This window comes from Eleutherodactylus coqui, chromosome 4, assembly GCF_035609145.1.
Source record: "Eleutherodactylus coqui strain aEleCoq1 chromosome 4, aEleCoq1.hap1, whole genome shotgun sequence".
Lineage (NCBI taxonomy): Eukaryota > Metazoa > Chordata > Amphibia > Anura > Eleutherodactylidae > Eleutherodactylus > Eleutherodactylus coqui.
Genome location: NC_089840.1, coordinates 42,143,007 through 42,158,548, shown reverse-complemented (window position 1 = coordinate 42,158,548; position 15,542 = coordinate 42,143,007). Strand labels below are relative to the sequence as shown.

General features: G+C 43.3%; 1 protein-coding gene across 1 annotated transcript in view; it reads right to left on the bottom strand.

The window, feature by feature from the left end:
• GAP43 (growth associated protein 43) overlaps positions 1 to 15,542 on the bottom strand; it is a 94,439-nt gene that overhangs the window by 25,522 nt on the left and 53,375 nt on the right. The window contains exon 2 of the mRNA XM_066599342.1: positions 14,703 to 15,246. Coding sequence (XP_066455439.1) covers positions 14,703 to 15,246 — 544 coding nt within the window. The remainder of the gene's footprint in view (positions 1 to 14,702; positions 15,247 to 15,542) is intronic.

Sequence of the window (15,542 nt, the reverse complement as noted above, 5' to 3'; positions counted from 1 at the left end):
GTTTTTTTTGAACCATGAGTGGATTCTAAAGATAAGGGAAGTATAAAGGAAGGACTTGTACTTCTCCGTCCTGCGGGATCCACTTCTGGCTTTGGCTCAAAAATTTGCAGTGGCAATTTTCCAAAAACCCTTTGTGTGAGAGACCTCCCCGCCCCCCCCCCCCCCCCCATTATAGTGATTTATGGGTAATTGCTAAGTTATACTATATGTATATATGGCACAGCCAATATTCTCCAATGATCCAGACTCGGTGGCTGATTTACTAGAACATCCTGGTAACTAATAAGTAGATAATGACCTGACGTGATTAGCGGTGAAAGAAGTAAACGATTTGCCCTTCTGAGGATTGATGAAAAGTTCTCAATAGCAGGGACGTGTTAATCACAGATAACGGATAATGGACTCGACTGAGGAACGAGCGCAGCAATCTATCCCAGTGATTATATCACTTTTGTGCTTGACATACGGTCAATAAATTACCAACTCTTGAAAGTCAGAGGATTATGGTTATAGGAAACCGCATCGTAAGATCACAATATGGCGTCTTAAAGGAAAACTCCAGCTTCACAATAAAAGTCTAGTTTAAAAAATTGTGCAACTTTGTAAATTCTTTGTTTTAATAATCTTGAACTGATTCTGAATTATCCGGAACTGCATTCAGACTTCTGCCTATTTTCTTCTTGAGGGTGCATTCACACGAGCGCATAAACGGCGCGTTTTTGCGCCCAATCGTATAAACGTGACCATCTGAGGCATTGGTTTCCAATGTATTCGTTCGCACGGGCGATTTTACGGCGCGTAAAAGCGGCAACCCGAAAAAAAAACACGGAACATATGCGACCGAAATACGCGCCAACGCATATTCGATGGCCGAAAAGACCGTTTGAAAAGTAGGAACAAACGAAAATACGCTTTCTAGCTCTGGTCGTGATCGGCGAAAAACGTTCTTTCCGGCGATTATACGCTGCGCTTGTGCGAACATAAATACGCCTACACTCGTGTGAATGCACCCTTAGAGAACAGTGCATTGGAAGAGCTCAGAAGATCATTAGGTCTTGTACTAGAGATGAGCGAACGTGCTCGTTTAGGACAATTACTCGATCGAGCACCGCTTTTTTCGAGTAACTGCCTAATCGGGCGAAAAGATTCAGGGGGCGCCGGGGGTGAACGGGGGGTTGCAGGGGGGAGTGAGGGGGGGATAGAGAGAGAGAGCTCCCCCCTGTTACCCCCTGCTACTCCCCGGCTCATTGTAGTCAATAGGTTCCATCCAGCAGATTCAGTAATTCCACTAGGGTTGTTTTTCAGCTCCTAGGTCGGAGCCGACTATAGAGTGATGTCACAAAAGTATGAACAAGTCCTTACACAGTCCAAACTCAGATGTTAGGTCCCATGTCTGATGGAAGAGTTGGCGTGATTTGCTGACTGTTTCCAAGAGCAAGTAACAGAATTGTGGGTGCTGTATATGAATACCTCCGGCTCCAGATCATGTGGGCACAGCGGTTTTCCCAATGTGAACTAGACAACCATCACATTACGTCGCTGTGCTGATGACATGATATTGGGAGTTAAAAGTGAAATTAATCATTCACTTTTTTCAATACATCTAAAATAAAAATGGAGCGATTTTTTTTGCAAATCTTAATTACTCTTATTTTGAATGCAGCAATTTTTCTTTTTCGTTGTTTTTCATGTTTGAGTTTCAGATCTATAACTTTCTTTTATTTTCTTTCTCTTGACATAGTCGTATTGTTTTTTTCAAAGCACAATTAATAAAAGCATATACGCATAGTTTTTAAAAAACTTTTTTTCCTGTACAACAGAAACAATGGGACTTATTTACCAGTACTGTCTAAGGACTTATTCAGGCGACCGTATATTGGCCAGGTTTTCACACCCTGCTGATATACGGTGTCCCTCTCTGCAAGGGGAGGAGGCTGAAAGAGGCGGGAGCACTGCACTGAGCTCCTGCCCCCTCCTGCTCCTCGAACTTAACTCCGCCCCCTCCCATTGCAAAAAGTGGTGAGGCGTGGAGAGGGGGCGGGAGCTCAGTGCACTGCTCCCAGATCTTCCAGCCTCCCTGCAGAGAGGGACACCGTATATCGGCCGAGCGTGAAAACCCGGCCAATATACGGTCGTCTGAATAAGCCTTAAAAGTGACATGGTGTAAACTTAGACTAGACAGTCTTAAAATGCACCGGGTTAATCAGAATAGCTCTGCTGAATGATAAATCTGTCACATTTATTATGTATTTAGACACTTTTGGTAAGTTTTTCCAACTTGTCAGAAAAAGGGGGTGCGGGGAACACAAAATGTTGCCAAATTGCCTCAAAATTTTGTCGCAATTTTTGGCATAGCTAAGCCAACTAATAGGTGGACTAAACAGATTTTTCACAGTAGTTCTGCTGAATGATAAATCTGTTGAAATATAAGACTGTCTAGTCTAAGTTTAGACCATCTTTTTTGTTGGTGTAGTTTATGGCAAAAATGGGGCTTATTTACTATTCACAATATGACAGTTTTCTGGCATGAATTATGCCAGAAAACTGTCTTACACCTACTACATGTTTTAAGACACTTTTGGACAGTTTTTCTGACTTGTCTAGAAGAAAGGGTCGTGGCCAAAAATTTGACAGATGTATCATTCAGCAGAGCTATTCTGATACATCTGTGCATTTTAAGGCTGTCTAGTCCAAGTTTGCACTGTGTAACTTTTAGACCATATTAGTAAATAAGCCTGGATGTGTTCAGTTCTTGCATGGAAATGGAACCCCTTATTTACAATGCGCCGATTTGCATGTTTAATTTTTCTTAGCAATGCTACGAGACGGGAAAATTGCACCATTTCCTATTTTTGTCCGATATCGACGATTATTTTATATCGGAGGTAAAGAATGATATTGCAATCGCATGTGCATGCGAGTGCGATGCGATTATACTACTTAAAGTACTGGGGCAACATGCAATTTGTTCATGCGGGAGCCCACAGTGGAATCCGTCTCTGACCGCGGCCGGCGATTCTGCATACCTGCTTTCTCCTGTATTGCAGATGACCATAGACGTTCGCCGTTGGTCATGCGCAGTACAGCTTTTTTTTTTTAAATTGATTTCCTGCACCGTCGCTAGGCGATGACACGGGTACCTGCGGCCTATTCACAATGTCAATTGCAGATGGGCCGCGGGTCAGACAGCTTCCATAGACTTCAACGGAAGCTGTCTGTGCGGAATCCTCAAAAAAATAGAACTTGCTGCGATTTTAAAACTGCTGACGGAAATTGCTATCCGCTCATGTTTGCGAATATATACGAAGGCTCTATTCCTTCAATGTGTGCGGAATACCGCAGATCGTCGGTGCGGGTGACGATTGTAAATTTCGCAATTCAAATACGGTCGTGTGCAGCCGGCCTAAGACTAGTTTCACATGGGCGATCGCGATTTTGCCGTGAGAAAATTGCGGCAAAATCGTCTCTTTTTTTCTTTACTGCGATTTTTGAGCGCCAGCGATACTTTTTTTGGAGAATAATCTCGCATCGCATCGCTGCTGCCCGTGATAAAGTCGTGCGATAAAATTGATTTTTTTCTCACGGAGGTCAATAGGACTTTCAAACGTTAAAATCGCATCGCAACGCTGCGTTAAAGGCTTGATATCACAAATGCTGAAGGAGTAGTGGATGTGCCACAAGATTTCTCTAATTCTGTCAAGACGGACGTTTCTCAAAATAGGAGTGCCTTAGCTAAAAATTAAGTCTACAAACCAATCAGATCTAGCTCTGTAGCGCCCTCTTTTGCCTGTGCGCCATACTGCTGAATCACAGAAGTGAAACCTACGATTTTTATCTCAGGATCAGCTAATGTACATTGATTTCCTTCTTCTTTTCCTCTGTAAAATACAATGTTCTAATGAAACAATAGACCGTCACCATTGACTGCGCCGCCGGGAGCGCAGGAACGTTCCCCCTGTAAAAATAACTCTAATTACTCATACTGTCACTGATTAATGGCTCTTCTCTCCGATATCGGCTCAGCCTGACAACATTCACTTTCATATTTTACCATTGACAAAAATAGCGAAGCGACTCGGAGGAACTGATGTAAAAGCCGCGCTTAGACCGAAATTATTTTGGGCTATTAAAAATAAATGTCATCCATTGTGCAGGAGCAAACAAATAGGATCACGGAGATCGGAACTGAGCGTTCTGCAGAAGTGTCTTGGAGTGCCGTCTGCGTTGGAATGTACAAGGCAGAGGGGTCCTTTCACTTATAAACTCATTTCCTCCTTGGAAGATAAGCAGTGAGAGAGATCAGCGGGCACAGACAGGAGACACAGCAGGGCACTCAGTGGGTAGCCCACTATTGGGCTACAGGGACTGCACATACTAGGTGCTGCTGGGAATACTGTTCCTTCCACTGTATAAGTTTTAGGCCCAATGCACACAGGCATATTTGCAATGCGGAATTCGAAGCCTATAATATGCTATGGAAAATCGCCATGTCCATGAGCAGAAATCAATTGTGATTTTTTCGCTCGTGGAGGGAAAATCGTAGCACATTATATTTCCGCGTGGATGGCTTCCATTGAAGTCAATGGAAGCCGTCTGATCCGCGACTCGTCCGCAGTGACAGTGTCAGCGTCAACGCCTAGCGACAACATGGTGTCATCTGTACTGCGCACATGTGCGCCGGCACGTCAGTCTGCACATCCGCATTACAGATGAAGAACACTGCGGACAGGTACGCAGGGGTCCACAGGGGTCCACAGGGGTCACCGGTCAGGCACCAGGTCAGATTCCACTGTGGCGTCCCGCATGCAGAATCCGACCCGGTCGTGTGCATTCAGCCTTAGGGCTTTTTCAGATGGACAATTTTAAAGTTTAAGTTCTATCTGAGTTTGAAACTGAGAGAACTCAGACAAAACTCAGACCCGTTAACCCTTTCCAATCCACTGTCTGACCTCTGAAGACATTAAGATTTAAGTCTGTACAGCTCCGATGCCTGAAGACATCCGTGGGGGTTCTCTCACTGTATATTGCCAGCCTCTCTGCTGTCAGAACCTATCCAACATGTCACCTTATGCAGTACTGGCTTTAGCAAGCATATAGCGCTGTTGTATAGCGGCAGAAAAAGAGTAAGCCCCCCCCCCCCAGGAAAACCAGGATACAAATTGGATTGGGAAGGGTTAAAGTCAATGTGTGTATTTACAAGTGCAAGTTCCCATCACAGACTGGCAGCATCACCTATTAGAAGGCAGCATTCCTGCAAGTCAATGCTAGACTCTTTATACAAGCCTTGTAACAATGACTGGGAATTGAAAGCCAAATCAGACTCCATGCACAGACAGCTGTTTCAGGGTATTTGCCCCTCATCAGTGTGCAGTAGGAGTCTGGCTTTGCTAGTAAGAGGCCTGTGGTTTGGGTCAGAAACACTATCCTTTCTCCTTAGGGAGAGCACCTAGAAGGTGAGTGAGGCTTGCAAGTCCCTTCCATTTTTTTTCATACACATGTTGACTCCAATAGGAGTTTTATACGACATCAAATAGGCCACCTTCCCCTTTTTCTATGCACATGAAAAACAGATTGCACTTGGGTAATACTTGCAAGTTAAAAATGCAAAAAATGAACAAAGGCTTATGTAAAAGGCATAGAGTGTACTGTACACTCGCTGTCAAAGCAGTCACTGTCGGAAGTTGCATTCGGCTGTGTGAATATAGCTCAAGTTTGTGAACTCCAACAAGATCAGCACACTTCTTTCCAAAAGATACTCTGTGCTGCTCCTTCTATAATGTTACTTCTAATCTGTAACTCTGCATAGATGTAGATGTGGAAAAAAATAAAGTTGTAGCCAGGAGCAGTGGAGACCAGAACTAGAGATAGGTGCAGGTCCCCAAGGTGGAATCAATGACAGATCATCATAGGGGCGACTGTCCTATGACCGAGGTGGACTCAAGCCATCCAAACTGTTCCTATTTTAATTCACTACTAGTGGAAGTGCACTAAAAAGCTATACTCGCCTCTCCTGCATCGCTCTTCCCACTCCTGGCCTCTGCAGTCTGTGCCACTGTTCTCCAGCTTGTTTCCGTGTAGACCAATCACATGACAAACACGTGATTGTTATAGTCAGTCCCTGGCCTCCCTAACACTGAGGCCAGGGACTAGCTGTAGTATGTACATTACCCAGAAGTCAACGGGAGACCAGTGGTGTGGACTAAAGAGACCAGAAGCGGAAGGACCCATGCAGGTGAGTATAGCTAATTATTTATTTTAATGGCTACAAACGTTTGAAAAATGAAGCCAGGTTGCTGGAAAAATTGAGTAGGCAAAGATGTATGTTAATCAAAATCTGCATGGGCAAGTTGTGACAGGTAGTAGTCATCATGGTGGTCTGCTCCGGATGGAGAAAAAAAGGGAAGGTGGATGACTCCAGTCATAGGGGACATAACTTATGATCACTGCATGTAATGATACTCTAATAAGTTAAACAGTCTGCAGAGTGTTTGTGTAGAACTGGTATCTACTGCCATATGGTCACTGCATAGAGGGTGATATTAATCTTTATGTAGTGTTTTTTTTCAGTGTGGATTTTGATGCAGAACCACAGCAGACTTCATCACTTCAATTGATAAAGTGAAATCTGCTGTGGATCTGTATCAAAATCTGCCACAGGGGCAGGATGATGGTGTTGTGTGTTTGGGGGGGGGGGTGCCGTGTTTTTAGGGTAGCCTAGCCTAAGGCCCCTTAGTGTCAGCTGTAAAATATGTGTGACTGGTCACTAAGGGGTAATGAAAACCTGCCCAAAGCAACACTCTATTGACTTCCATCAGATAAATGGGACCTGATGAAAATTGAGACCTGGTAGACTCATCTTATCCATCTATTGCATAGCTGAAGTACCCCTCGAGCTAGCTGAGAATCTTTTATGGTGATCAGCTAATCCCTGAATTAGCTTCAATGTATTAAAAAGTCATAATCTTTATCAGGGCTGGCTCTGGTGGCATGAACCACATTGGCCCCCTTACTTCCCCACCCTTGCTTTAAAGGGGTTCTGTCACTAAAAAAGAAAAATTCTATACTTATCTATTCCTCCCTGGTCAGTCTACTTACCAGATCTTCACCTCACCTATCTTCTCCTGTCTCCTGCAGTCCAGGGTGTCACATCACCTCCAGCTGCCTGATGCTGCTCCTTCCTGTGAGGTTACATTGGGTTGGCAGTCTTCCAATGTACCTTATGTCACAGCTCACAGGCCAGCAGGAGGACTGCCTATCTTCTTCAGAGATTGCTCATGCGAACTGTCTCTGAAATAGATTACAATTCCTTCCTAGGCAGTGAAGCTACAGCACAGGGATGTGACCTTCACTGACCCAGCTGGAAGGAGTTTGTGATGAGGAGCCTTCATAACAAGCTGGGCCCAGCCCGCAGTGAGCTGACCTGGGGCACTGGAGAAGCTCAACCAGGAGAAAATGTGATAAGGAGACAGACAGGGAAGGAATAGGTAAGTTTAGATAATTTATTTTTAATGACAAAACCCCTTTAAGGAGCAGAAAACATTTATTCAGATCACCAAGGGTCCCAGTGAGCTCTGAGACCAATTCTGGAGTCCATGACACAACCCCTTTAAAGGTGCACACCCCCTTAAAAAGAGAAACTATAGTAGATATTTCTCTATGGTCCCATTTTCATTTATTATTTTTAATTAACCAAAAATTACTGATCGGCTCCGCAGGCCGTAAATTACTAATTTATTCACGTTTATTAATTACAACTTAATGAATTTGAGTTCACTGAGAAGAATCCAATGTGAAATCTCTAAACTGCTGATGTTCACAATGTATCAGGTCTGTTCCTGAAAGCAATGTATCACAATAACCCAGTTACCGCTCATTACTTTTACTGGAACAGAATTGTCTAAGATAAACGTGGTGCCGGCGGGAGGCCCCTTTACCTGCTAGGTTGGTGTTATCCTTCCCTTAAGTAATTACATCCATTTAGAAAGCACCATGAGGTATATTGGGAACAGGAATAATTTGTGACACCTCTATATATTAAGATGCTAACAATAAATAGCAGACAGAAAAGAAAGTCGCATGAAGGATCAGTGTCTGTGGCAAGAAGCAAATAAAACAAGAATTGTCTGTATATGAACAGCGTGGGGCTCAAAGTGTTCAGCGAGAAAAATGTTGCAATAAAACAAACCCCTCCTGGGTAAAAATTTACATCCTTCAATTTGTCCTCCATAGGAAATCCTAAATTTCTTCTTATGCAAAAAAAAAAAAAAAAAAAAAGTGGAGAGAAGCCCCAACAGCGGGAGACGATGGATGGAATACACAGCGTTGCCCTTATGGCAGAGATGTGAGGAATTTCGGATCTCCACCATTTAACCCTTTAAATGTCACAATCTTGACTGTAGCTTTAAGAAGGCGAAATGAAATTGCAATAAAATGTAGGTGAACTGTTTGGAATTACTTGAAATTCTGCATTAATTACTAATAAAATGTGGTCTAACTGTTGTCTAAGTCTCAATTATAGACAAACACAGGCTAAGGGCTCTTTCACACGAGGGACCTACGCGTGCCCAAATTCACATGAGGGACCTACACGTGCCGAAATGGATGATATTTGTGAGCACAAGTCCCGAGCTTAATTAGCACTAAAATCACCCATTCACAGTGCTGCTCTTTGAGAGTTCAGGGATGAGAAAGAGTGAGATTGTGGCAAAAGCCCCGAAGCCCCAAAAAGCAATTCCCCAAGGGAATCCCCATAGCAGGGAGAGAGAGGGCAGGGCTAGAGGTGTGCCTCACCCCCTCTCTCTTCTTGCTATAGGAGGTTCCCACAGAGAGTCCCCTCCAGCCCCACTCTCTCTCCGCTAGCCCCACCCCTTTCTCCCTGCTTTGGAGGATTCTCTTGGAGAGTCGCCTCCAGCCCTGCCCTCTCTCTAGCCTCACTAGCCCTGTCCTCTCTCTACCCCTGCCCTCTCTCTACCCCTGCCCCCTCTCTACCCCTGCCCCCTCTCTCTCCTCCGCTATGGGGGATTCCCTAGGGAAACCCCTCCAACCCCACTCTCTTTCTAAACTCTGTGAGGGAATTCCCTATAGCAGGGAGAGCAGGGTTACCCTGCAGGAGGTAATTACACTGACTGTCATTATGCCGTTTAGCCCTTAAACTACCCATTAATGTCTGTGCTACTACTGGGTAGTTTAAGTGCTAAAAGGCATAATGGCAGTCAGTGTAATTACCTCCTACAGGGTAATCCTTCTCTCCCGGCTACAGGGAATTCCTTGTTCTCCCTTTGGCCAGCCAGCTCTCATAATCTCCCATAGGAGTCAATGGACACTGCTGTGCAGGGCGCACCAAAGATAGGGCAGGTCCTTTCTTTTTGCGCAGCAGAGGATTTGAGTTACTGACTTTCAGTCGCTGAGGTCCTCTTTTTTGGTGAAGGGCTTTTTGGGCGCAGTTAAAATTTCTCTGTCTACATGTTTCCATGGGAAACTATTGCTTTGAATAGGCACAATTATTTGGCGAGCCTACATCGCGTCAAAAGGACGCTTGTTTGAAAGAGCCCTAACAAATAAGTAGTGCTATTCCTGCCTTTAATTGATCACACTGAGTAATCATACACAGTGCTGGGAGAAAAAAATAAGTAAACCTCTTTGTTAATGACTTTTACAAGAACTAACTCCTTGGTATTATTTTGGTTTCTTCTGGATCAACACATGGGTGGAGTGGTAATCAGCTGAACTAGATGGACATATGTCTTTTTTCAATGCAACGTACTAAGTTACTAATTGGCGAAAGGTGTTTCACATAAGGAGATGAAATTGGAAATGTGGGTTTCAAAAGTGCCTTGCCCATTAAGTAAAAGCGCACAAAGCTTTTTTCAATAGCACACAAACTACAACAAAAATAACATAACTTGTAGCATTTCATCATACTACAATCTGACAGGCAGCCTATCAGGCCACCCCTCAGGGATGGCTTGATGGGCATACTGCCAAGTCAGCCCTGAGGCCTTTCAGGAAGGCCCCCCCTGCCATGATACCCGCACAACTCCATGCGATCTTATCGTAGGGGGGCCATATTGGACCCCTGAACATCGTTCTGGGGATTTAAATGCCACTGTCATAATTGCCAGCGGCACTTAAATGGTTAACAGCCCCGATCGGCCGCAAGGCTTGTCGGGGGTATTGCCAGCGGGTGTCCGCTGTAAGAAACAGCTGACACCCGCGATGTATAGATGGAGGTTGCAGCGCGATCTCCCTCCATACACGTCCTGCAGCTGCAGGACGTAAAAACACTACAGGGCCGTCACTAAGGGGTTAATGAAGTTTGACTCAAAGATGAGCTCCGAGTCATGGTGGATGGCCATGTTGACTTCTTCCCACCTGCATCATGCAGACTGACAGCTCTCTTCCCTTTTGTGTATAGGGAGAGCGCTGTCACTCTGCATCCTGCTGGCGGGGAGAGCCTCCTCTATGACTCGGAGCTCAGTTGTCCAGTCAAACTTTATAAAGTAAAGTACATCGTTCCACAAAAAACAAAGCCCCATAAACCCACATCAAGCAAAAATGTAATGACCTCCTGAATACAAACTATGTAATAAAAATAAAGCAAGCCTGATCCTTAAAGGGTTAAATAGCAATCCCCCAGTGGAACTTCCAGCAAACCTTCTCCCCAGAAGAAGCCCAACTATACCTTCCAACTTTATAACTCATGTTTATGAGATATTGTGAGCCTTTCCTCTGAACGCCCAATACTGCTTTACACTCCATATAGCTGTATCTCACCAGCTTTTGTGGCACTACAACACCCAGCATACACTGACAGCCAATCTTTCTACATGTATAATGGAAGCAGAATCACCCTCTAGGAAATATACTGGATCCGTACAGATGCTTCTTCAGCATATAACCCCCGCAGCATATTGAGATGATCTATTTATCTGCGGCATGGAGCTGATGTACACTAAGTTGTGGCCTCGTCTGGTGCACAGAGAGAATCAGGTCACTTTCCTCCTGAAGCCACTAACTCAGATCTGATCTCTGAAAATTAAATGTGTTTTCTCTACATGACACAAGAAAAACATCTATGGGGGATTCATATCTATCTATCTATCTATCTATCTATCTCATATCTATCTATCTATCTCATATCTATCTATCTCACATCTATCTATCACTCATATCTATCTATATCTATCTATTTCATATATCTATCTATATATCTATATATCATCTATCTTATATCTCTCTATCTTATGTCTTTTTTTATATCTATCTGTTATGGTATACTACCCGTGATACGCCAGCCCGGGTGCCCTAGATCTCAACCACAACCCTTGTCCCTGCCTGCTTGCCTCCACTCCTGGCTAACCCCAGGCGGTCAACTGGGCGTCGGTCCCTACTCTAACTAGGGACCGAAAAAAGGGAGCTGGCGTACCTGGATGGAGAGGGTAGAATACCAACAGAGAAGGCAGATGTAAATAACCAACACAAACAATACTAAGCAGAACTGAGGCAGATGGAAAACCTGGCGAATAATAGCAAAATATAGCAGACAAGATGACAGAGGCATGAGACCAACAGAGGCAGACTAGCTAGCACACTGAGTGAAACCAATAACTGGCCGTGATTGCAAGTCTCTGCCCGACCTTTAAACAAAAGCTTCCGCCCAGGGGTGGAGAGAGAGAGACAGCCAACTCACAATAGAAAACAGCAAAAGGGAGCTCGTGCACTGCAGCTGCGCTCAAAGGTGTGCGCCACCAGCACCACGCCGCCCACGTCGGCCAGGCACCCGTACCCCCAGCAGCCAGACAACAAGCCGGGTGGACGCGCCCCGACCGCAGGACCCCACACACCGCCGCCCTGGGAGGACTAGCAACCACCGCATGGTAACACTATCTATCTCTCATATCTATATTTATCTATCTATTTCATATTTATCTATCTATATATCATCTATCTATCATAGATATATATATAATATCTATCCACCTATCTCACATGTATCTATCTCTCATATCTATTTTTCTATCTTCTATCTATCTATCTACCTCATATCTATCTATCTCCTATCTATCTATCTATCTATCTATCTATCTATCTACCTCATATCTATCTATCTATCTATCTCCTATCTATCTATCTATCTCATATCTATCTATCTATCTATCTCATATCTATCTATCTATCTCATATCTATCTATCTATCCCCTATCTATCTATCTCATATCTATCTATCTATCTATCTCATATCTATCTATCTATCTCATATCTATCTATCTATCTATCTATCTATCTATCTATCTATCTATCTATCTATCTATCTATCTATCTATCTATCTATCTATCTATCTATCTATCTATCCCATATCTCTATCTATCTATCTATCTATCTATCTATCTATCTATCTATCTATCTATCTATCTATCTATCTATCTATCTATCTATCTATCATCTCATATGTAAACTATTCTACCAAAACTAATTGAACACCTGAGCAAGACTCAAAAGTGGTATTTATTTCTATCTATTAATACTTAGTGGGGTTCCTTTGGTCCTAATGACATTGGATACTCTTTCTACTAACATCTGATACACTTCAGCTGGTATATCCCTCCATTCATCCTGCAAACATTGGGCCAGTTCTCCCAAACAAGATGCATCAGTCCATCTACAATGGTGCAAGGAGCATTGCCATTGGATAGTAATTGAGTAATGGAATAACGTTCTATGGAGTGATTATTCATGTTACTCCCTCTTCACATCGAATGGGTGTACCTGGGTGTGGAGGAGCCTGGGGAACGTCTTCTGCCTGAGTGTATTGTGCCAACAGTTAAGTACGATAAAGGTTCTGTTATGGTCTGGGGATGTTTTACGTGGCGTGGCCTCGGTCCGTTGGTTGTAGTGACAAAAACCATGAACACAGAGTTGGACCTTGGCATTCTAGACAATAATGTGCTGCTGACAATGTGGTAATACTCTGGGAATGGTCAGCCATGCTTCCAACAAGACAACGCGCCTCGTCACAAATCCAACGCTGTTTGAGGATATGTTCATACGGTGTGGATTTTGGTGCGAATCCACTCCAAAACCCATGTCGAAATCCTGACTGTTTAGTGTGGATTTTGATGCAGTTTTTGTTGCGGATCAGCGGCAGATTTTACCCTTTGAATTGAAGGGCTGAATTACGCTGCAGGTCCATACCAAAATTCACATCAAAATCCGCAACAAATGTTTTTGGTGCTGAAACTGAAGCAGACTTTTCTAAAGATTTTCGGCACCAATTCCACTATGTGTGAATGCACCCTGATGTTGGTTTGAGGATATGGATGTTCCACAATTGGACTGGCCCGCAAAGGGTTTAACCTGATCCCTATTGGAGATCTTTGGGGTGAAGTGGAACAGCGGGTCAGGAAATATGAACAGTGTCCATCTTATTTAAGAAAACTCACCAGACAATTGCAGGATGAATGGAGGGAGATGCCAGCTAATGTGCATCAGACATTAGTAGAGAGTATGCCAATGTCATTAGGGCCTAACTATTAACATATGGAATTAATAGTATTTTTGATTTTTGCTCATGTGTCCAATTACTTTGGGTTGGGCTATCTATCTATCTATCTATCTATCTATCTATCTATCTATCTATCTATCTATCTATCTATCTATCTATCATCTATCTATCATCTCATGACTATCGATCTATCGATCTCTATCAAAGACGGCTTAATTAACTATTTGAATGAGTATTTTGGACTTAATCATCTGAATAGGGTGATTTTCTTACTTATCTATTAGATAAACCCATTATTGATATAGTCTGAATCATATGATAATTTCTAGAATGTCCATGAGTCAAGCTCATTTTATTACCAACATCAAAGCTCTATGCCAAAAAGAGTGGACACTGGGGAACGTCCAATAAAATTCTGCTTTGGCAGGAATGGCGGAGTAGCCAGCGTGCTATTAATTAGTAGACAGGAGAGTCTGGAAAGTACCGATCTTGCTGAGAGTAATACACACACAGCAAGGACTGCCACCTTCATGAGAGACACACATTGAGCTCTGCTGTATCACAACTTTACATCATACTTTATTTAAAAGGCACCAGTCAACCGTAATGTCACCAGATGGCCTCCCAAACCCCCTACCGGGGGTGGGGCAGTTTGCTTGCTACAACTTCTGCTATGGCCTCCTTCCCAAATTAAATCTTTTCTATTAATGAGTCAATTATTCACAATAGCCCCCACCCTATCCCCTGAATTTAATAGGGGGCTGAAAAGCACTTCCCGTCTCTTTGGCAATCACATGGTGGATCATATGAACTACATTTCCGAACCATTCTATCTTTCATGGGATTGTCCAATACATCGGAAATCATATTGAGCAGGGATTATGGAGCTGTGCCTGAAAACAAGCATTTCTGAGAGGTTTTATGGGTGATCGTAGGTGGGGCTTAGAATGTAAATTTAAATGTTGGAAGGTAAGCCAGTCCCCTCAGCCAGTCAGCAGCTCCGAAAAGGATCATGTGATGCAATCTAAATCACATTTCTCAGGATTCCTTGGGTGTATGTCACATGATCCTTGTCAGAGCTACTGACTGGCTTAAAGACATCATCTGATACATCATGTGACTCCACAGAACCAATAAGTATCTTTTGCTACTATAGTTGTAAATTGTTACAAAAACATGCCAATTGCTTAGTGACCTTACCTCCTTTCTTATCGTCATCTTGACTGCTGTTCACTGTGTCTTGTTTGGGTTGTTCTTTTGCCGGGGCAGCTTCTGGACTAGCAGCAGGCACATCGGCTGGTTTGGACTCGTCCTTTGCTTGGTTGGCGTCTTGAGCCGAGGAGTTTTCACTTGTGCCCTTTGCCTCTGACTCTGTTTGCTTCTCCACAGAAGGGGATTTTTCTGTGTTTTTGGCCTCTTCCTCTGAACCTGCCTCTTGCTTTTTATCTTCCGAAGAACTATCTGCCTTCTTCTTATCATCTTCAGACAAAGGTCCATCACTGGTGGGTTCCTCTATTTTTGGGGCCTCATTTTCTGTCTTTTCGGCATTCTCCTTAGCATCTTCTTTGTGGTTCTCCACAGGTTCTCCACTATTCTCATCTCCTTTCTTGTCGCCCTTCAGTTTTTTCCGGATTATATGTCCGCGGAAGCTGGCCTGGATTTTGGTTGCTGCTTTATGAGCTTTGTCCTCTGGCTTGTTTGCATCTTGTTCAATTTTTTGGTCGCCTTCCTCATTTTTTTCCACCTTTAGGAGAAGACATAAGAATATTCTATCATGCTGCCTTATAACAAAAACATCAGATTCAAGTCATAAGCGTTATTTTTCTGAAAAAGAAAAAAAAAAACTCAAAGAAGTTCAATATTTTTGAGCCTCGGGGAATTTTGTTGTCTATTAAATTAAAATAAATGTCATTTCAGTACAAACTGGAATGAATTATTCATGGACTCCCCAACACTCTCAAGTGGTTTACTAAATGCCACGGAGAGTAATGATGTTTCGATGTAATGATTACAAACCATTCATAGACATTCCATGTATGT